This window comes from Arctopsyche grandis, chromosome 5 (genome assembly GCF_051622035.1).
Source record: "Arctopsyche grandis isolate Sample6627 chromosome 5, ASM5162203v2, whole genome shotgun sequence".
In the NCBI taxonomy this organism is placed as follows: Eukaryota; Metazoa; Arthropoda; class Insecta; order Trichoptera; family Hydropsychidae; genus Arctopsyche; species Arctopsyche grandis.
Genome location: NC_135359.1, coordinates 32,012,275 through 32,035,428, shown reverse-complemented (window position 1 = coordinate 32,035,428; position 23,154 = coordinate 32,012,275). Strand labels below are relative to the sequence as shown.

Genomic DNA, 23,154 nt, shown 5'->3' with positions numbered 1-23,154 from the left:
TTCGCTCACTTTCTTGAAAGATATGTGTTTGGTATATAGTATACATATGTACATAGTCTGTTCCTTTAGTTGCCTACGTTCAAATTAGCATAAATGAGGCTACACATGTTTAACTTGCGGCAACATATTTTTACCTCTTTGTATTACCATATTTTTAACATGTTCAAGCCGTTTATAGGAAGTTTTGACACTTGTCATATTCCAGTATGTATTTTAATATTATAAGATTTTTTTTTAGGATTCTGCTGATTATTTTTATAACTTGATGAGTCACTATTTCAATTTTTGTTTTGATGAATCTACACTCAATGATTGTATCGGGGTTGGATCACTTTGTAGTAATTCAGCAGCTGCCCAAATTATACCTTATTTAGTTCGTGTCCTTAATTTTTTGTATCTTCGTTGTATTGCTATTAATTTTTTAATTTGTTTCTTAAAAACTGTCCCAAATAAACGATTGCCCCGATTTTGTTTTGGCTCTGGATATGATTCTAACTCTGGATATGATTGTGACTCTGAACCACTAAAAATTCGCAAATTTATGTTTTGTATGAATTTGACTTTGACTTTTTCCATTCTTCATCATCATCACCCGCCATCGTCCCCTATTTCATATTCCTCTGGCAAGAACTGTGGCCTATTTTAATTCTCCCATTCCTTGAGGCCCCCGTTTCTTAAATTCACTGGATGGTGCCATTGACATTTCTCATATCTCTTTTCATTCGCTGCACCGCTTCTTCGGTTACGGGGGACGCGACCAACTAGAGCAGTTATTAGTTGACAATTTTAATTGTTAACTGTTGACTTTGCTGCTATATTTTTGTTATGTCATGTATTCTTTTCATATAAATCATGTAATTTTTCTTCTGTTCTTAATTTGTTTAGCACACTCGTCGCTTTGGAGCAATCTGTTAGGCGAGTGTGCAAGATTAATTGATATAAAATAAAATAAAATCATTACAGCCGCTCAACATCCACTGCTGGATGAAGACCTCTCCAACACGCTTCCACTCGTCTCTATTTTGCGCAACACTCATCCGTTTCAACCCACACATTTTCCTAATTTCATCAACACATCTTCCTCGCGGTCTTCCTTTTACGCTTTTGCATTCTCTCGGGTACCATTCAAGCACTTCTTTTGTTCACCTTTTGTCTATTCTTCTAACCACGTGGTCCGCCCATAGCCATTTCAATCTCTTTACTCTATCCACTATGTCCACTAGCCATGTCATACTCACCCACGTGTTCCGCTTCCTGTCTTTCCTCGTTATGCCGAGCATACAGCGTTCCATACTCCATTAAGTTTGTTTCCATTATTAGAAAGAAAACTAGAGTTATTTACAAAAGACTTTTCAAAAATCTGTCATATAAAAATAAATATTTGTTTACCCGCTATAGCTTCCAATTATTTATAAAATTTCATGATACTCTAATTTAGATTGTAAACAGCTTTTGGAAAATGTTGAAAAATTTCCTGAAACAGTTCATTATTTTACTTATTCTTTTCATCCACTCAAGCAATGGAGCTTACTTTCCAAGCTCAATCTGTTTATACAACATGTAAATATTTTATGTAAGTTTGATAGGTGTATGAGTTTTTATTTTGCAAGGTGGAGAAAAGAGGTAATGAACCAAGTGATATAAGATTAATCGCTTTTTCATTCTTCGAATAACCCCGTTGCTAAGAGATGCTCGAGATAAATAAAGTATCGGCTCGATGAAAATGTTTGGCGTGCAATGTCGGTTCCAATAAGCTGATTATAAATGCACATCGACGACTAGGAAACACATCAGAAATGTCGGAGATGTCCGTACATCGTTCTCCAGAATCAATTGACCCGTTTGATTGACTCGCTCATTGTTTCAATATTGCATTCCGTTTTATGGCAATTGATTTTATGACTCGGCGTCGTATGAAATTAAAAAGAGTGCGTACTTTATTTTCGCTTTTAATTTAGGTGCACAATTGGACCATCGAACAGACCACAGAATGGCTAGAAAAAAACGTAGAACTTCCTCAATACATGAAGACCTTCGTTCAGAACAAAGTCACCGGAGCTACGCTGCCCAGGTGATGTGTTGTCTAATTATCGCCTTAAGTTTATTGTTGTTTTTGGATGTTTTGATAAGAATTTGCTGTTTTATAGGCTCGCCGTTCACAATATGCAGTACCTGAGTGGAACGTTGGGCATCAAAGATCCTATTCACAAGCAAAAGATTGCTTTGAAAGCTATGGATGTCGTACTATTCGGTCCGCCTAAAGGTATTGTCAATTTATAAAATTGTTAATTTGTGTGATCATTTCAAGCTGATGGGAATATTTTCATGTATAGTTGTATGCACAGAAAAAAATGCATGTAAATGGAAAATTGTCAGTAAACAAATGACCACTCTACCACTCTGTTGATGAAGTTGTATGCTTGATTGAAAGGCCCCGGGTTCAAACCCTGATTGAAGTCGACGAGTAGTTTTTGATAGTTTTGAATGTTCATTTAGCTCTTGGCAAGAATTGTATGAATACATAACAATCGTTGATTATTCATATATTCAACTTTATAATTGAAAAATTTCCATATATTTTTATAGGATTTGTTCATTGAATACTCATAGTATATTTTCATGACGGAAATACCTTTTTCCCAAAAGACTGAATTAGTACTATGAATGATTTTACATATCAAAAGTGTTTTTCTCGGGCTAAATCTATTGAATTACATTTTAAAATCAACATCAATAGATACATAGCAGTAGATAGATAGGTAGATAGATAGATAGGTAGATAGATAGATAGGTAGATAGATAGATAGGTAGATAGATAGATAGGTAGATATGTAGATATATAGGTAGATAGATAGATAGATAGGTAGTTAGATACATAGGTAGATAGATAGATAGGTAGATAGATATATAGGTAGATAGATAGATAGGTAGATAGATAGATAGGTAGATAGATAGATAGATAGATAGATAGATACCAGCAGAATAGACTAGTGGTTATCATATAATGCTTTGAACAAAGTGGTCACGGGTTCAAATCCCACTAGTTTCTGCTGGCCAGAGCTTGAATTTGTGACTCCAGGTCGATTGTTTCCTATCAGAGTTTGCCAATGTATCTGATTTTCATTGAAACGGTTCCCAAAAATTGTCAACCTTACTTATTTTATCGCAAAATATCGAGTTTTCAGCAATCTCGAATTTCACAATCACAAATTTGACCATAAATGTCTCCGTGGATGTAAATTTAAAATCAAGATAAGTGACGAACATGCAAGAACTTTTCTACTTAATATAAATTATTATGATGTTTTCAATGTTCAATTTTGATTATTATTTAGCCTTAGCATTAAATATACACACCCGGCGTACCCCAACTCAAAATTGGCGATAGTTATGACTCCCAGAAAGTTTCAAACAAGCAAGTATGTATACAGGAATATAGCTTAGCATTGTTCAAGTTAAAATGATTCGATATTGATCAGTAACTTTGCTTGATTTAGTCAGTTATACTTATCAGTCACTGACGGCTCGACTATCAAAAATATACTAACCGCAAAGGACAGTTTATTATTATTAGCATTCTGTTATTTTAGAATCACTGACCATTTATAAAATCAGCTTATTCGGTTCCCTTTGATTATTTATTCTTTGGCCCTATCTGCTTGTTACATAATCAGATAATATATCTGTTAGTTATAAAACACAAATAAACCAGCTTTTATCAATGAATATTCTAAGTACGTATATATATATAATGTATAAAAATGGCTACTGTATAACTGCACTGTGCATTAATGTGTTGTTTTAAACTATCATATATGAAATTTCAATGTTAGACACGACGATTTCTGCAACGTGTATACTTCTTGTATAATTGTTGCATGTAATTGACCGACTTCCTGTTATCTATTGTCGTTGCATATAATGATCGGCCGTTGTGCGCATCGCTTCATTTTTTTTTCCAATTCCCAAGCAGATCTATCTTCATGTCGAGTCTTCCGCAATAAAAAAATAATACGTACATTCATACATTGTAGCAGTAAATCGCTTACAAAGTATGGCATAGTAAATTAATTAATATATTATACGAGGGGTATTAAAGCAAAGGTGCCTATGTCCATACGTAGGACATAGGCACCTTTGCTTTTATACCCCTCATATATTATCTATTTATGAACGTGTCACGTTTGTATTTCAGGAGTCGTGCAAGTATTTACATTTTGTATTCATACAATCGGTATACTAAAGACTTGAAAATGTATGATTAGTATCGATATCGATATTTGTATTGCAGCTATTGATTTTTCTATATTAAATTGAGGGTAAATCGCCCAGCTTATTTTTGGTGTATCTTTTGTCTGACAAAACTCTTGTGAATGTTGATTTTGAAATGATGTCGTAAACAACCTATACTTCCATTAACCAAAAATTTGCATTTGACTAAAAATGTCTTGACTAAGATGTATTTTTTGAAAAAATGTCCTTTGAATGCTGACCAACGCCGATTGGCGTTTTGCCAACTAGTCCATGGGCCTGAAAAACGCCGATAGCTGTTGTATTTTGAGCATGTACAAAGTAAACAAGAATACTACCCGCTAAGCCTTTCCAGGTAGCATTGGAAATAATTGCATTGAAAATGGGTCGTGTTATCCATGTCAACGTTTATAATGACTGGTTTATACCATAGAATTTATAACCATACCAGAATTTCCCGATGGAAACCCCGAACTGGTGAGTATTTTAGATTGTGGCTTGGCATTTAGATTGTGAGCATTACATTTTAACAACAATGCAGAATATGGAACTACTTTTGGAAAAATACATTCGTTAATAGACTTATTTTATTTATTTTATATTGTTGCAAGATATACGAGAGAGTCTGAACACACCTTTACAAAACTCGAAATCTTCGGCGGTAGTTTTTACACCTGTTTTCTATTGGATTTCTAAATAATCCTAGTTGGAAATGTTGGTGAAATTTTCAGCGTGGCGGGCTTTCAACAGAAAAGACGTCAGCACTCAAAGGGTTCACCAAAATTTTGCATTCGACTAAAAATTTTCTATAAAAATGTCTTGACCGACTTACAAAAGACAAATCGTAGCGATAAGTTGTCCAACCAATTGCAAAGACAAATAATTGTTTCACTCAAAGTATTATCTTGCGATTTTTTAAATATTTTAAACGCCATCTTATGGTTCAAATTTAAACTTATTTTACAAATTGAATCACTAGTCGATACATATACCTGTTATATAGTCGGTTGAATCAAAATTGTCAAATAAAACATTTATAAAAAGAACTAACGTTGATTGGGAAGAACATGCTTTTAAAACCCAATAATAAAATTGTCGAAATTTTTTATGCATATTCATATGAATGTTTAATACCTTTCCGAGATCAACATGACACATCCAATGATAAGGCGTGATAAGTTAAACCCTGAACAAATATCGAAACAAATTTTCAATTATATAATATTGCAATATTCCATAGACACTTTTCGCAAAGTTAAAATGTGTGTTAGTATCAAAAAATAGAAACCAATCAAAAGTTCGAAGAATAAGAACACGTAATGCGGTTCTGATGTTTCATTTTATTTCATCCTTTCATCCAGAGGCATTTTAGTACAACGTCTGGAGTGAATGTTCGACTGTTGACTGTTATTTCTATTTTTCTGTATCTGATTCTCAGATTCTTTCAACCCACGTATCGCTGAAGAATAGTATTAATAGTCCATTACAAAGTTTTGAAAGTGGCATAAGTATTTCACGTAAGTCATCACCTATTGTCATACAAGTAGCTCATCACGAAACTTCTCATTCCCTAAATGGAACTGTGGCAAATTATCATTGATTGAATTATAAGCATTTAATTTTGTCATTAGATCGGCCAAATTCGCCATCCTTGACCTGTGCTCGTGTGTATACGGCGGAAAATGACAAAATAATGACCTGTAAATGTTGAATGTACCAAAATGAAAGCGGTTCTCAGAAGTACTCTCGTGTGTGTGTGTTTTTTTTCGATGTACGTCAATTTTTGGTGTAGTTCTGATGTCATTTTGCGACAGGGGCTTCCCAACCGATGATTGAATCAGAATTCCTTGCGACCTGTCTATCGTTTGGTCGTTTTGTTCTTTCGAAATTATTATGCAATGATATATATGTATGCGTGCTAACTACATTTGGCGAGTTGTGGAGAAAAAAAAGCAAAAAAAACGAAACAATGGCGATGATTCGCATATTGTACGACACATTTTGCCAGATGGATTTCTCTCAAAATGGTTCTACGGGCTTTGTTCGTCGCGTTTCGGCTATAGGTTTTTGAATAATGAACCATTGAAGCGTTTTAAAAGTATTCATCGGAGCCATCTTTAATGAGGCTGTCGCTTTTCTTCTTCTCGTTTTTCCGCCGAGCCAAAAGTTGAGCGTAACATTTTTTTTCAACCTGATCTTAATTTGCAGATGCTTCCATCTAATTTTAACTTATGTTATTAACAAGCATTTGCTGGATGAAAGCCTTCTTATTCTATTTTCAATAATCAGATAGTATACTTGGTCATCCGAACTAGCTCTTAAGAGGGCCGGACACCAGCGCCTTGTCCATACAAACGTATTACACTTCTCCCTTCCTCAATTATAGCACAAGAGAAATTATTTTTTAATATGCTATGAATATCCACCATAGGCATGTTTCTGTGCTTTTATTTTTTTGATTAGTTATTTTTTATAGAAGCTAGGAGCCGCCAAACATCTATAAAATCGCCTCTTTTTTACACCCACGAAAAGAGTCCAGTGTGCTTATTTAACGGTCGATTTAAAAAAAAATACGCGCACAGTTGCATAGAAAATATCTTTCTCATACCGATGATGAAATTTTTTTAAAAATTGGTCCAGTTTCGGAGGAGAAAATTGGAGAATACGAAACCTCGATTTTGTCGATTTAAAATACGTATTATCTGGTCGAAGCGCAACTGTCGCATTCACTCAATATATATATTGATATATATTGTCGCATTCACTCAATATATATATATATATATATATATATATATATATATATATATATATATATATATATATATATATATATATATATATATATATATATCGAAGAAAGGAACGGCAACAAAATTAAGGTTTCGGGTGTACAGCCCTCTTAAATACCAATTTTCATTCTTTTGATTCACTACCACTTCCTTCACTTGTTTCTAATATGTTTGTAAAATATCTATCGATATCTTATTCGTATCCCAAGCGTACATATTTCAATGCTTCTTAAACTTGTTCAATGTCCAAGTTCCCATACATATACGTCATTATTGGTAAAAAAAAATTTGCACACAATTTTTTAAATATAAATTTAAGCGTTTCTCATTTATTGGTGACATAAGTTTAGTATGTGAAGCATATATTTATGTATGTGTCATTGGTAGGTATATTACTTACTATCTTGCAAATGTGGCGGAGACTCTTACATATTTGATTTTAAAATGCTTTATATTATTACTAAATTATTTTACAATACATCTTATATCTATTTTAATAGCTACTGATCTACTGATCATTTTCTATTTGACAATTTTAATTTAATTTTGTAAGTAATCATAGTATTATATTATTCTAATGTAATGTATAGCATAATAGGAAAAAAAAAACTCGAAAACCTATTTACAAATCTTATACTCTTACATATGTATATACTTTACGTATTAAAGAACTTATTAATAACATTATTATTTAAAAATTTAACATTGGTATCGGCTGTAAAACTACCAAATTTCAAGTAAAAAAAAAAGTCAACTTTTTTGATTAATATTATGTCCTTTTGCTTTTATGATACAAATCCAAGATTGATTTTTGGATATTTTGACTTTTTTTTTCATAACCGGTTCTCATTTGCTATTCTTATAAACATTTTTTATTAAACAGTAAGTACTGTCTTTTTGTGGATGTTATTTACAAATTTCATAGCAATATCAGTGTCACGTGTATATATTTTTATTAGTGATAAATTTGTTGAACTTCACTGTGAGACATTGTGTAAATTTTTTTTTACTGTTATTGAATGCAGAAAATTTCTGAGAACTTGATCATCTTATGCCAGACACTTCAAACCACAAATATGATAAAACACGTGCATTTCAATTCAAATTATTTTATCAGATAAATCTAAATCCGTCGCGAAAGCTGAGTCAATATTAATGTGCAGCATTGCGTTATCAACATTTTCAATCTCAACGCCACTTACATATATCTTTTCAACACAATGCTATTGCGATCCGAGATACAATTGCACAACGGTATCGCGCCCAGCACTCGGTGATATTGTGCATTTTTGCCTTTTTTCCGACGAATTTTCCAGCTGCAATGTTCTCGTGTCACTTTCCTTGCGAATTAAAATCGTGTCAATCGAATGCGATCCTCGCTTGGCAAGGCCTGCTTCGCGCACTCGGGCAGATAACTCGATAGGCTGATCAGTGTTAATCTTACCTGTAGCCGTGTTTGTCGATATCGTGTACCTCATACTACTTACTTCTCGTACGGTGTTGTCCGAAAAAATTAACATATTTCATTTGAATCGAACTTGTGTGTCGTCTTGTGTTGGTTTTTGAAGAAATAAACATATGTCTTTTTGTGATGAAGAGACAATATGAAGCGAAACGGGCGCCAGGAGGCAGTCAGTTTAAGTGAGTACACTTAATTCTTGATCGCAGGAGTCTACATATGTACATATATTATGAATTCTCATAATCGATTCCTGATATACATACATACATAACTCCAAAAGTTCTTCTGTTCTCTTAATCCAAAACTATATTGTACTTTGATTGGGTTATTCCGAATGGACTTGTTTCAAATCTGATTCCTCTGGAGTTCCAATCTTTCACAGTTCTCTTAATCTAAAATTATATTGTACTTTGATTGGGTTATTCCGAATGGACTTGTTTCAAATCTGATTCCTCTAGAGTTCCAATCTTTCACAGTTCTCTTAATTTAAAATTATATTGTACTTTGATTGGGTTATTCCGAATGGACTTGTTTCAAATCTGATTCCTCTGGAGTTCCAATCTTTCACAGTTCTCTTAATCTAAAATTATATTGTACTTTGATTGGGTTATTCCGAATGGACTTGTTTCAAATCTGATTCCTCTAGAGTTCCAATCTTTCACAGTTCTCTTAATCTAAAATTATATTGTACTTTGATTGGGTTATTCCGAATGGACTTGTTTCAAATCTGATTCCTCTGGAGTTCCAATCTTTCACAACATAAAATACCAAATTAGGCGTCTTCTAAATCGAATAAGTAATAGTTTAATGAGAGAATCCTCTGAATCCATGAATTTTGAGCATGTTTTGCGATTTAGAATATCAGTGGAACAATTTTTTGAGATTTTCTCTTGTCTCTTCAATGTATTGAATCCTTTCTTGAAACTTTCATTTAAGTTATTCTCAGATTTTTTATTCTTGCTGCTTACATTTTGGATCACACTTTCCGTTAAGATCTCAATTCTGTCTTCCATTTGTTGGAAATTACAAAGATGTGAAGACAATTCTGTAAAAATTGGTACCACATCATATTCTTATGTATCGAATTGATTTCTTCCTACTTTTTCTCGGTGCACTTCATTGTGAAATATGGTAAATATGTTTGTACAAAAGTGAAGAGGAAACGCTTGACTTGACTTGACAAGTACTTCACATTAAGAAAAATGCGAACTACGGAAGTTTCACATATGTACGTATATAGTTAATCGTCGGTTGTACGGTCTGATAAAACTTAAGATCAGTTGGTGGTAAAAGTAAACAGTACATTTTTGCAGGGTTGTGTTTTCGTTTTGTCCGCGTAGTAGGTGTGGTATTGTATTCATCGTATTTGAGCGAATTAAACTTGCAGCGGATAACAATCGCAATGATGATAATAAAACCTTGATCGCTTGAGGTCACACGGAGTACAATGTGCTTAACATTGATTGTGTCTAGCATTATGTTGTGCCTTATTAAATACGACCACCGTACAGCGTTGTGTAATTTAGTGCGGTGCCCAATCAACGGTATACTATATGATGGTTTTTTGACAATGTTAATTTTCAGATAGTGGACACGGATGGAAAGATGGCATGCTGATAGCTCTGATCGTCGGAGCTATAGTCGGCTGTTGGTGGGCGTATCAGCAGAGCCGGGCCTCTCGCCGTCAACTCGGACGGATGCTGAAGGATATGGAGTCTTTACGCAAGGCCGAACTTGCCCTGGACGATCTCCAGAAGGAGCTCGAGCGGGCTCGACTTGAGCAGGTGCGTTTACAAACTGTTTTACAAAAGTGTGTTGAGTCATTTCAAATGAGACGTATGATAATTTTAAATTATTTTCAGGAGAATGTTACAACTGAAAAGCAAAACTTGGAGCAACGTCTCTTAGAAGCCGGCAATGCTGGTGTGACGTTGGCGACTTCCTACTCCGATTTAGAAGTTTCTCATCTGAAAGCTGAAATAGAGGTACAATATAGTCAAGTGTGCAAAAATGTGACCCAATTCTACAAGACTCGGACATATTCGGTGCTCCCTGAGCATATAATATTGAGCATTTATTACATTTTTCTTGCTTTGATATTGTTGCGTAGAGGTGGGTGGAGGATCCAAGTAAAAGTCATCGTCAGTCGTGTGACAGCATTTATTGGTGATTAAGGAGATACACGCACTGGCAGTGCTCCGTCCAGAATGTCTTGATATCGCCTTAGTACCTCCTAATAAAGGGAAAAGGTCTCTCAGGGCATCTTCGACGTCCGGTTACTTCCCTATTGTTTAGGCATGTACCCGGATATGTATTCCCACGACACTCAGTCCCACGGTATCGGTCACTTCTGAGAAAGGACCAATAGCGGCCAATTCGGTGGCCATTGTTTAGCTTACATGCACTTAGTCTAGAGATAATCCTTGAAACCAATTATAACGGTCACACAGTCTCTGGGATGCTACTCGGCCTAATCCGATTGTACTTACTCGGCGGTGTACGTAACAATATATAAAAATAGACTTTCAAAAACAGCACATGTACATATCTGACGTATGTCAATACTCAAGATAGGGTGGAAATAATTAGACGATTAGAAATATTAAAATGAACACTTGCATTTAAATGTAAGTATCCGTTAGCTAAATATTGGCAAAATATATCATATAGCATTATGCTAGTCATTTTTTGAAGATAATATCATTTTGGTCAACTTCATTATATTATTTATATATGTATGTATATATGTAGCTTTGGATCATTGTGGCATTACAGGAAGAACCTATAATATAAACATTTTAACATTCACCATTCATCATTCATCTATGAGTGAAGTAAAAATATATATGAGAGATAATGAGAATCTATAATGCAAATTTTACAAGATATAGTGTGAAAAAGAAAAAGTTATAGGCGTTTAAATAATTAAAATCCGACAAAACGAGACGGAAAGGAAAAAATATTTGAGGGTACTTAACATAAGATGTTAAGATAATCAAACATGTAGTATTTTTTAAACGTGTCTATTACGATTATTTTTCACCATAGCATTGGTGGAATTGATTTGAATATCTATTGTTGACCAAACCACGCAAAATGACCGGAAGAATGTAGGATATAATATCCATATGTTGTCAGACCAATGAGCGAAATGAAACATAGAAGAGCCTTGTAAAACAATACATAATAAGGAATGTCTTGCATCCACAGCCAGCACCAATATATGTATAAGAACCAGATGTAAATACAAATGATCCCCGTGAGGCCCGAATAGAATAGAGAAGATCAAAATTACACTCATACATCACATCCAATTATGAAAATAATGATGAGATGAAAAATAGGTTAAAATAATCTCTGATAACCTACGCTCGCCGAGGTGGAAAAGATCACATCCCGGCACGGCAGTAACGATTTCATTAAGAAGCCGGATAGCTCTTGAAATAGGAGCCATCTGATAAAGAACTGCGCGGGCAGGAGGTACAGCCATCAACTGACGATGTCTACCACGGACATACAGTTCCAACCGTTTCAGCAACGACAGGCATGACGTATTACCACGTAGAAGATAGAGAGCAAAATTAATTAATGAGAAGTTTCTCCGAAGTTCAAGGGAATTATACCCAAGCATGCCCAAAAGAAAGGGAGTAGGGTAGAGATATGGGTAATACCTATATTTTTCCCATATAGGAAACAAAGAAATGCTTTTTTGCACTTTCTCAATCCCTAGAGAGTAATTTACTTCATAGATGTAACACATATGTAACTTAGCATGTTGTCAACCATTGCTCACGACTTTTCTCCGGAATTGAAATTCCGCTCTGATATTATCATTAATCTCCCGGGTAGTCTAAAGCCGTCTAACATACACTACTTATTTGTTTTAAATACTGTATTATCTAATGATTATTTATTTGTTTTATTTTCAAGTTACTTGTTTCTGCTCCACCATGTTTATTATTACATATGTATATGCGTACAATATTAATTTATTTTTTGATGGTTTCCAGTTGCTTCGTTCGGAACTTCAACGAGCGGAAGGTGAATTGGAGGATAGGTGCTGGGCACCACCTCCCGGTTTGCAGCTGTGGCTTCAACTCACTCATGAATTAGAGAATAAAAGTTATTTACGTAAAAAACATGGTGCCGATTTACAACTTCAAACTGCACGCGATGCGGTATGTTTTTATCTGTATTCAAATTTTGCATTATTTGGAATCAGTCTAATCTCTTTCTTTATGACAGTGTGAAAAGTTAAGGAAGAAGAGATCGAGTCTCGTCGGAGCTTTTGTATCCACTCACGGGAAGTCCATCGACGATGTCGACAGATCTATCGTAGAAGCTAGAACGTCTTTGAATGAAGTAACGCAAGAACTTCAGGTATATATATTGATTTTTTTTATCAAACATTAATTTATCATATTGCAATGCAGCTTTGAAATAAACAATAAATCCTAATGAAATTGTTGAAAATTGCAAGAGTATTGTACAACTTTGTCTATCATTTATTGTAAATCTCCAGCTACATATGTATTATTTGGATTTGAGCGAGTTTAAAATATATTTGACTGTTTAAAGGTAATAATCATTACACGTGTTGCTGAACATTAAGCTCGGGCATTAAGATTAGGAATTCCCGACTTAGCATATACTATTGATAGATTAGATTGGCAATGATAACATTTGTCTATATTGATATTTATTATATTATATTATTTAATTAAATTTTGACCATTTTTTTTTATATATACATACATATGTGTAAAAAACTTACTCTCTTATGGAATATTCTCTCTTTATAACGATTATTTATTACGAGTGAAAGTACATACTAAATAGTTTTAATTGGGCTAAAGACACTTTAAATGAATTATATTAGTATGATTTTATTTTTAATTATATACTAACCGAATTGTCAGTGTTGCTCGGGTTGATGCAAATTATAAAAATAAAACTGGAACAATTTAAACGTCCATTTTATAAAATAATATGCATTTAAAAAATTAATTTAAAAGAAATTTTGAACATTAAAAAAAGTTTCTGTACATTATAAAAAAATTGTGTGCATTTCTAAATGACGGATACAGATTGCATTAGAAACTTTGCTTTGATCATTGAAAAAAATATTTGCTGCTTTTTAAAAAGCTGATGAAATGTGTATTAAAATGACAGATGTACTGTATCGGTAACGATACCAAAATACTAACCGACAACGACCAACGCTTCTCTCTACTGGATTCCTTCATTTTTACTCTTCGACATCTACGACCTTGACTTCGACCCTACGACCTGACATCATCATTCATATTCATACGTAATACGTAAACATTTTTGACAGATGACAGTTGTCAATAGCGGAAGACTGCAACGTTGCCACTTTTTACATATTACATACCTCTTTTTTTTTATACTTCACTTACGATTACAATTCAGGAAAAAATTTGCCTCTTATCTGATCGTTTTCATACTTTGCCATATTGCTCATTTTGGTCATCAATATAAGTAAATGTATCCTCCGCCATTCCGATGGAGAAAAAATATCGTTTTAGACGCGATTGAAATTCGAATTTCTGAAAAGTGCCTGACGTTTATCCAATTTTTAGTTTTAAACATAGATGGCGGTAGTAAAATAAAATTATTGGTATTTTTATTAAAAATAATAATTTTATATACAAATTATATAAGAGGTATGTTTTAAAAAAACTTTCTTTGTTGTATCTATTCTAATGCTAAAATCTATTTTTTCGAATGATCGTTTCATATTTGTCAATGGTCACTTTATAGTGCCAAAATATTTTATTCTATACACAATACGACATTGTTTAATGCACTGAAAATAGTGCAAATTTTAATGCACAAAGATTTTTTTTAAGATACAAAGTATTTTTCTCAATGTACATACAGTTAAATCGCACCTTCCCAGTGCTCTGTCACGTTCCAAAAACCTTTCATGGCCTAAGTCAGACTACCATGAAATAATATGTATACCAAATTAGGTGATTCCAAGTTGAAAACTGTGTATTTTCATAACAGATAACCGAACTAACATACATTTATTGTGATATAGTAGCCGATATTATATATTGTGCGTAATTAATGTGTGTTTTTATGTATTTTTTCAGGAAAGAGTTCACCGTTGGAAGCAAATGGAGATGTTGTGCGGCTTCAACATCATCAACAATAACGGCCTCCCGTATTTAGAAAATGTCTTGTACAGAAATGTGAACGGCCGTCCGAATAAATGTAATGGCTCTGATATCAGTGATTCAAGCAACGCTTAATTTGAATCGGTTTACATGTGTGTTTTTATTTGTGTTATGGTTTCAGTGAGAGCCACTAGCTCCCAGGACGATTTGGATCTCGAAGATTCCGGTTCACTGTACGGTGGCATCTCTGGCACTGTAGCTGGCAGTGGAACAGGTAAGCCGCAACAAATCAGTGAGGACTTGTCCGAACATTTACACGACGATTAAGATAAAACAAAAATGTTTCCTATTCGATCCGTATCGAAGGTTACCCACTATGTATTTATATTATTGGTTCCTTGAATATTCAAAACGTAGATAGATTACCAACGAACAATTGAAGACATGAATATATGTCAAATGATGAAGATGATCGTATTTATATTATTATAATGCTCATAATTTAATACATTACTTAAGTTGTTTTTTTTTTTTTTTTGTAATTTCAAGACTTTTAGTTATGTATGTTCTGTTTATACGAATAATAGTTAGATTCAGGTTGATTTTGTTTTATTATATACTTCATATACTGGAGATATTTCATAAATAGTAGTGATTTTATATAATTAAATGTATTCTTCAAAAGCAGCAGAATTTCTAGTGGTTGTGAATAGTTTTTAGTGTAGTATTTGTAATTTTTTTCCGACTTGACTTTCTTTTAATCAAGATTTTTATTGTTTATGAAATATTTCTTGCATATATTGAAAGGTACATAATTTGTCCATGCTAACGAATTATATTAATGTATTACGTGTATGTATATTTTTTTTTTTTCATAAATTGTAAAATGAATTATGTATGTTTGGAATTTTAATAGTTTTTAATTATATTTTTAGATGTATAATTTTTTTTTTAAATGACTAGGGACCAATTGTCGTTATAAAAAAAATTTCATCAAGCATGTTTATACTGTACATGTGGCTTGTTTAATTTATTTTTATTTTTTGTGTAAGTCGTCCATTTATTGCGATAGGCTATATACTTTTTATTTAAATTTTATTGTATATATATATATATATAGATAATTGAAAAAAACTAATATATTATATTTGTTACATACGCTAATGGAAACTCGGCTTTTATAAAGCTTTCTGGGGATGTTGGTCTCATTTCAATATATTTCTTCATCTATGTATATATGTCACGTTGCAAATCTTGCCATGTACATTTACTTCGCAACTGTTATTTTAAATTGTGGGACTTTTTTTCATATACATACATAAATTGTGTTCTTCGCATGTTTTTTAATATATAAAAGTCAGTTGGGTTATGGTTTGCAATTTAATTGCATGGGATTCATTTAAAAAAATCATACACCCCAAATATTTCAGGCGTATATCGAGGTTGATTTATAGGTTATGTTGGAAGTTTATGTTAAATATAAGAAAATTGGTTCGGTGATTATTCCGCAAAAAGCGATCTCGCGCAAGTCACTAAAATCTCGATCACAGAACATCATATGTATAATAGCCAGCAGTGGTTTATTTTTTATTTTTTTAAATATGTATATACAATACCAGGAAGGCTTGACAGGAAGACCCCAATGCGCCTACCTGGACAATTAATTTCAAACCATGCAGCATTTTATTATTACATAAATCACTGTATTTCGAGAAGCTGAACAACACGAAATAACAATTAATTAATTACATAATTAATCCATTGAGACATCTATGGATTTAGATTTTGTGCATAATTTTTACAAATTGTACATACAATAAATACAGAAGATTTGTGACAACAGGAAAGATGATTTTTTTGCTAATTTTAAGGAACCGTTTCAACAATTATCATATAAAGCTAATGGGACTCGGTGATCGGCCGAACAAAGATTACGCTGGAATTCTCACAGACCTGGGCGAGTGCGACATGTATACTTACTTACTTACACCAAAAGATAATTGGGTACGATCCCGAGCTAATCTTTAATCCTGCTGGTTAGACTTGGATACTTGTGCCTCCACGTCGATCGTTTCTTATCAGAGTTTGCCAATTGTATATGATCATTGTTGAAACGATTCCTTAAAAATTGGCAAAAAAAAAATCATCCTACCTGCTGTCGCAAATCTTCTGTATTTAATGTATGTACAATTTGTAAAAATTTATGTACAAGTCTAATTTCATAGATGGATTAATTAATTAGTTGTTAATTTCGCTTCTCGAAATAGTGATTTATGTAAAAAAAAAATCTGCATTTGTAATTAATTATCTAGGAAAGCGCATTGGGTCCTCCTGTCAAGCCTTCCTGGTATATATCTATATATATAATATATGAAAACGGACGCGATGTGTGTATGTATGTATGTGGCAGAGCGTGGATACACAGCCAATCAGAGCCAAGTAATCGAGACGTTTTATTCATTAAAGATTAGATTGTTACGGTTGGTATTATGTATTTAAGGATTAGGATAGGTTAGGTCAAGTAAGGGTTGGCCCTATTCATTTAAGATTGGGTTGTTAAGGTTAAATTTATAGAGTTAAACGTTGTAAATTCATCGTTTGATACATTTTCACTGTTTGAATTGGTGAAAATATATTTTCACTGTAACATATATGTATAACATATAACTTTATTTGAATTCGTGTATCAATTCCTTTCCGAAACCACCTGTTGAAATCAACAGGCAGAACGCTAGTGTAACATAAAAAATAAAAATAAAATCTGGCACCCAAAAACTCCATCAATCGAAATTCACCCACGCTAAATATTGTACTGACGAGAACTCGAGTGCCAGATGATCCGTGATCGAGATTTTAATGAAATCGATTTTTGTGGAATAATCCGTTTACCAAGTCAATTATGTGTTTTATTTAAGAAAAACTTTCAACATATTTTTGGATTTTACTTTAATTAGGATTTACTGTACAACGAAGAGATATTCGACATACATATTTAGTCAGGAATAAAATATCATAGTCTTTAAATGTATTTACTTTTTTTTGATATTCTCATTTGTTTATATTTTCAAGATTATCTTTGAAGTGTGAGCATGGTAGTTCTGAAGCTCCTCTAGAAAGTTTTATTTTGTCCCGAGTTGTGTTGTTATTTGTTTTTTTTTCTTAATTTATTTTTCTCCTTCTATAATATTTACCTCTTGCGCTTTTCAATCCATGTTTTTTATTCCACGCAATGATTTTCCGATAATGCAAAAACGATGAGCCATTCATCGCAAGCACACACACACACGCACTTATACAGATTCGCCGATTGTTAAAATATATACCCTTTGGAAGAAAACGTATTGAATACTGGTTTTGTTCCTTCATTGTGTCGTTTTGCGTACTGAAAACCTGATTAATACTGTTCGATGTATATCTACTGAACCCTTTAATTTTTTTCTGCTTCATTATCCATCAATTGGCAGTGAATTGTGTGCATACAACCCCGTTAATAGACACTTTACCGCAGGTAAGGATAATCCACAGTTTTAATATTATATGTGTGTGGCTTTCATTTGGTTTTCCTAACTGTTCTAACTGAATGTGAACTGATTAATCGACCGTTTTGACAATTCGTTAATGCTTTTTTCATCGACTAACTAAATTATAAAAATACATGTTTGTTATTAAAATGGGCCGAGTGTCAAATTAATCCAAAATTTTCATTCAAAGCATACATTTCATTTAACATAATCTTTTTAAACATAACAACTCAATGTTTCCGTGTTTGCATTGCATGTGTTTGTTCCATTATTCAGAATCTTCAGATTGAAGAATGCATATACATATTTTATAGGTTGTGGCTATTTGCAGGTACTATATCTGCGAGAGGCGCAAAGCCTTCTGCGCATGCGCGTGTTTTAATGTATGCTAGACTTGTTTAATCAATCGTTCATTATACATGAGGCAAATAAATTTCGCACGTTATTATAATAGATTTATATAATTTAGCTAGTTCGCGGCTTGTACTTGTATGTAGGTATTATACGTTGTATATGATAATAATTTTCTAACAATTAATAATATTAACTAATTTGGATTATATTTTTTACTCTACGTCACTTTACGAGTTCGAACTAAATTTTAAGAGGTTTAAAACAAAATTTTAACAGTAAACACGCTGACAGTGACTGTTCGCGCGCATGCGCAGAAGGTTTTGCGCCTGTCACAGATATAGTACCTGCAAATAGCCAATAATTCGCACATATAGTACCTGCAAATAGCCAATAGTTTGCAGATATAGTACCTGCAAATAGCCACAACCTATTTTATATGTAGAATGATAAATATAATATATACCTTACTAATATAATAACTACATAAATATGCTGTATTTGTGACATTTAGATATTTTTAATTATGATTTGTTTTTAATGTGTATTTTCGTTCAAATAGATACATGTGTTAATGTAACAGTAAAAATATGTTTTGTATATCTACCTATTTTATGTTAATATTGTGAATTTTAAATCATTCATTTGCAATGAGTGAGTCAGTTCAAGTTATTTTTTTTTCTTCAATCGATACAAATTTAAGCCTTTACGGACAAAATCATATTATACAATACTTACATAGATATATAAGATTTAAGATTGAGTTTTGTATTGACAAGTGGTTCTTAAATTTGTATATTATTATAGGTAGTTGAATTATATAATATATATTGTTTATATGTTACATATCTAGTTGTAAGTTTCTGAAAATTGTAACAATGTTTTGTTTATAGAGCATCTATTTTAGCAAACTTACCGAATTATGTCATTTGAAAAGCTTTATATGCATGTTACGAGTGCAGGAAAATGAATACGTGTTTGTTGAAGCAATTTTGCTATTTAATTTGCTTATTTTGTGTTAGGTTTATAATTTTGGGTTTTAACTTTTGATCGGTGATGGTTGATTGAATAAAAAAATAATGGTTTATCAGCTATTTTTTTTTGTATTATTATTAATATTTTCGATTAATTATAATCGTGTCGTTTATGATACGTTCTAAATTTTTAAATTTTAAGTTAAAATGATTTTAATATGATGTAGTATATTTTTTATAAGTGGTTTTTATATACATATACAGTGTTCATTAAATTTTATATAATCATGAAATTACTTCCATATTACATACTTTTTATTTAGAATTTCAATTCAGCAAATATGTTGTAATTATATAATATATTCCAAAAATATTTTCATTTAATGATTTTTTTTATATAATAAAATGTAAATTTATTGTCTCGATAGCAGGTCACGATCCAATGGCTGTGTGGAAAGAGGATTCGTCAGGAAGCGAAGAATTGGATCCACCAGAAGGACGTCACTATCCTATGGATTTGAGGTTGGCTGAAGCCAGGTAATTCGCCGAATGTCATCATGCATATATTCCAATTTTGTGATTATTTTTAATATTTTTCGTTTTATTTTCAGAATTCAATTGGAAGAGCGTCGCGCATTGGAAGAAAAACGCGCTCAAGAATTGCGCAGTCAATACTTAGATAGAGTACAAGAGTATAAAAATTACGTACTAGACAAATCTCCAACGTCAGATTTACCAAATTCAACTCAAGATATTAATAATTCTGTAACCGACGTGAGGAGTCTCATACAAGATAGCAAAATAGCGTCCAACGGCAAATTAAAAGAAGCACCTATTCAATTCACTCTCGGTGGTGATAAGTAAGTAACAATCATTTAATTAGTATGTTTAGATGAAAAAAAAAATCGAAATAGAAAACCAATCCTTATAAACGTGTTGAAATAAAAAAAACTGACCAAATAAATGTATAGAAAAATATTTTTGACTCTTAAAATTCGCTATATAATTAATTATAAATATTTTGAAGCAGTAAAAAATCACAATCAATAAGAAGAAACATCTGCCTGTGGATTCCAATACTCACATTGAAAACAGCAATACTAGATTTTGTGTTAAAAACCGCAACAGCCAAAAAAACTGTAATAACTGTTTGAGCAAAGGTAAAAATAGCCTTGTAAAAAATTTTTTTTTAAAAACAAACCTCTTTTTTAGTGTTGTATATAATATTAAGATATTTAAATTATTATTTTGAATAAAAATACCAATAATTTTATTTTACTACCGCCATCTATGTATAAAATTAAAGACTACATAGACTTAACCCAGATTTCAAATTTGGAAACTTAAAACTCGTCTTAAACGATATTTCATCTCTATCGTAATGGCAGAGAATCCATTTATTTATATTGATGACCAAAATGAGCAATATGGAAAAGTATGAAAACGATCGGATAAGAGGCAAATTTTCCTCTAAATTGTAAACGTAAAGGAGGTTTGTAATAATAAAAATTACGCATTTTTTTAAGCGCTCATATCTCATTAATGACAGTGAATCAACAAAAATAATTATTATATTTTAATTAAGTGGGTCAAACTTAGTAATGATTGATCGGCTCCACTTTGAAAAATTTAGTATTGTTGCGTAGGGGTGGGTTCAGGATACAAATGAAAGGCTAAAGTCGCTTCATAGCATTTACTGCTGCGAAGCGACATAAACTGCTGCATTGTTTGTAATTAATTGTCCATGAAGGCGCATTGGGGTCTTCCTGTCAAGCCTTCCTGGTATATCTATGTAAAATAAAAAACGATAATAATAAAAACTTAAACAGCCATACAGTTTGCCTTCATTATAATATAATCGCTATAATTGGTTAATATTGTTTTAAATATTTTATTGAAATACTCATATTCACGCTTCTGTATTATTTGTTTGCAGTGTTAATTGGACAGGTGAAGATTTGTCTCCAACTAACAGTGTCGGCATGCGGATTCATTCAAAATCACAACCCCAACTGACCCGTTCACGCGGTGGTACCCGCTATTCTCAATTGCCGCCTCGCAGACCACCTTCCTTGCCATCCAGTACGGTCTCATTAAGATTGCCCAAACGTGTAGTAAATGTGTAGCACGAATCAAAACATATGAATAATATTTTCAGATACTATTATGAAGTCGCAGAGTACTGAAGCGGGGTTGGAAGAGTGCGGCGTGGATTCGCCGTCGTCCGTTCGCTCAAATAATGCTACTTTTAATAGGTATTTGCGATGTTTCGATTCCTTTAAACGTTTACGATTGATATGTTACGATTGTAGCATCCTCGTTGTTGTTCAGGTTATCAGGATCGACTCGGCAACGGACCATAGCTGCCGAGGTCGACACCGGTTCCAGCAGCTCTGAGCAGTCTCTGTCCGTTTCGACGTCGGAGAATGCCGTCGCGGCGGCCATATCAGCCAGCCAACCCTCCGTGAACGATGTTATAGAACCTCGCGGGCGACGGCGGAAGATACACTTCCCGTTTACCAAGAAATCCAAAGCGCACAGTGTGAATTCATCTTGATGGACAGTAAAACGTAGATAGACAATAATTGTGTACATTGGTGTGACGGTTTTGAAATTACTAGGCCGTTTCCCCAAAGATCGTTTCTCACTACAGTATTATGGGGTATTTATTTAAAAAAATTCACTAATATGGTATAGTGCGTTTACCTCACGAAGGCGTCTGTTTTTTTTTTAAAGTATTTTTCAATATTTCAATATCAATAATTATAATAATCTTATATACATTTTAGGTACATCGACGAATACACCTTTTTTATTACTAATGTGAATCTTGACATAAAATACGCTGTTGTGAGATAAAAGCACTGTGCCTAGAAGAATCTACAAACACATGTATTTCTGATTTTTTAAATGCATTTTAATTGAGGTCTTCCAAAATTTTCAAATCCTCATAATATTCTAACTCATGTGTGTTTTTTTTTTTTTATTTCGCCTGCCTTTCGGTTATTTTATTTGATTCATTATTATTTTATATGAGATTATTCTTTTGAAACTACAGAATCTTTTTTATATGTATTATAGATAGATTATAATTTTCACAAATTATTTATTTATGGGTGCGATTTAATTGTACGTTGACAAAAATACTTTGTATCTTAAAAAAAATGTTTGTGCATCGAATAAAATATTTTGACATTATAAAGTGACCATTAAAAAATATGAAAAGTAAGCAGGTGTCGAAGGTCGCAAGCCAAATAGTAAAAAAGAAGGAATCCATTAGAGAGAAGCGTTGGTCGTTTGTTGGTTCGTATTTTGGTATTCGCGACGTTGTTACAGTTGATACAGTTCATTTGTATCATCATTTTAATATACATTTCATCTGCTTTTTAAGTAGCAAATATATTTTTCAATGATCAAAGCAAAGTTTGTAATGCAATCTGTATCCGTCATTTAGAAATGCCACAATTTTTTTGTAATGTACACACTTTTTTTAATGTACAAAATTTTTATTAAATTGCCTTTTTAAACGCACATTTATTTTATAAAATGGACGTTAAAATTGTTCTCTTTATTTATTATGTGAATGAAATGTTTCATTTCAACATTATAACAAAACGGTTGGTTTTTTTTATTGCATAGTTTCCAATCTTTAAGGCA

The 23,154-nt window shown here is 32.6% G+C and overlaps 2 protein-coding genes across 2 annotated transcripts in view; both read left to right on the top strand.

Annotated features, from left to right (window-relative positions):
- The window catches only part of Stim (stromal interaction molecule), a 57,374-nt gene extending 34,618 nt beyond the window's left edge, over positions 1–22,756 (top strand). Inside the window, exons 4-16 of the mRNA XM_077430324.1 lie at positions 1,959–2,071; positions 2,148–2,263; positions 10,090–10,289; positions 10,368–10,490; positions 12,516–12,683; positions 12,751–12,885; positions 14,628–14,748; positions 14,833–14,925; positions 19,926–20,034; positions 20,109–20,357; positions 21,434–21,579; positions 21,656–21,752; positions 21,829–22,756. Of these exons, the coding sequence (XP_077286450.1) occupies positions 1,959–2,071; positions 2,148–2,263; positions 10,090–10,289; positions 10,368–10,490; positions 12,516–12,683; positions 12,751–12,885; positions 14,628–14,748; positions 14,833–14,925; positions 19,926–20,034; positions 20,109–20,357; positions 21,434–21,579; positions 21,656–21,752; positions 21,829–22,054 (1,896 nt within the window). The 3' untranslated portion in view covers positions 22,055–22,756. The remainder of the gene's footprint in view (positions 1–1,958; positions 2,072–2,147; positions 2,264–10,089; positions 10,290–10,367; positions 10,491–12,515; positions 12,684–12,750; positions 12,886–14,627; positions 14,749–14,832; positions 14,926–19,925; positions 20,035–20,108; positions 20,358–21,433; positions 21,580–21,655; positions 21,753–21,828) is intronic.
- The window catches only part of LOC143912008 (uncharacterized), a 439,734-nt gene that overhangs the window by 231,439 nt on the left and 185,141 nt on the right, over positions 1–23,154 (top strand). The window lies entirely within an intron of this gene.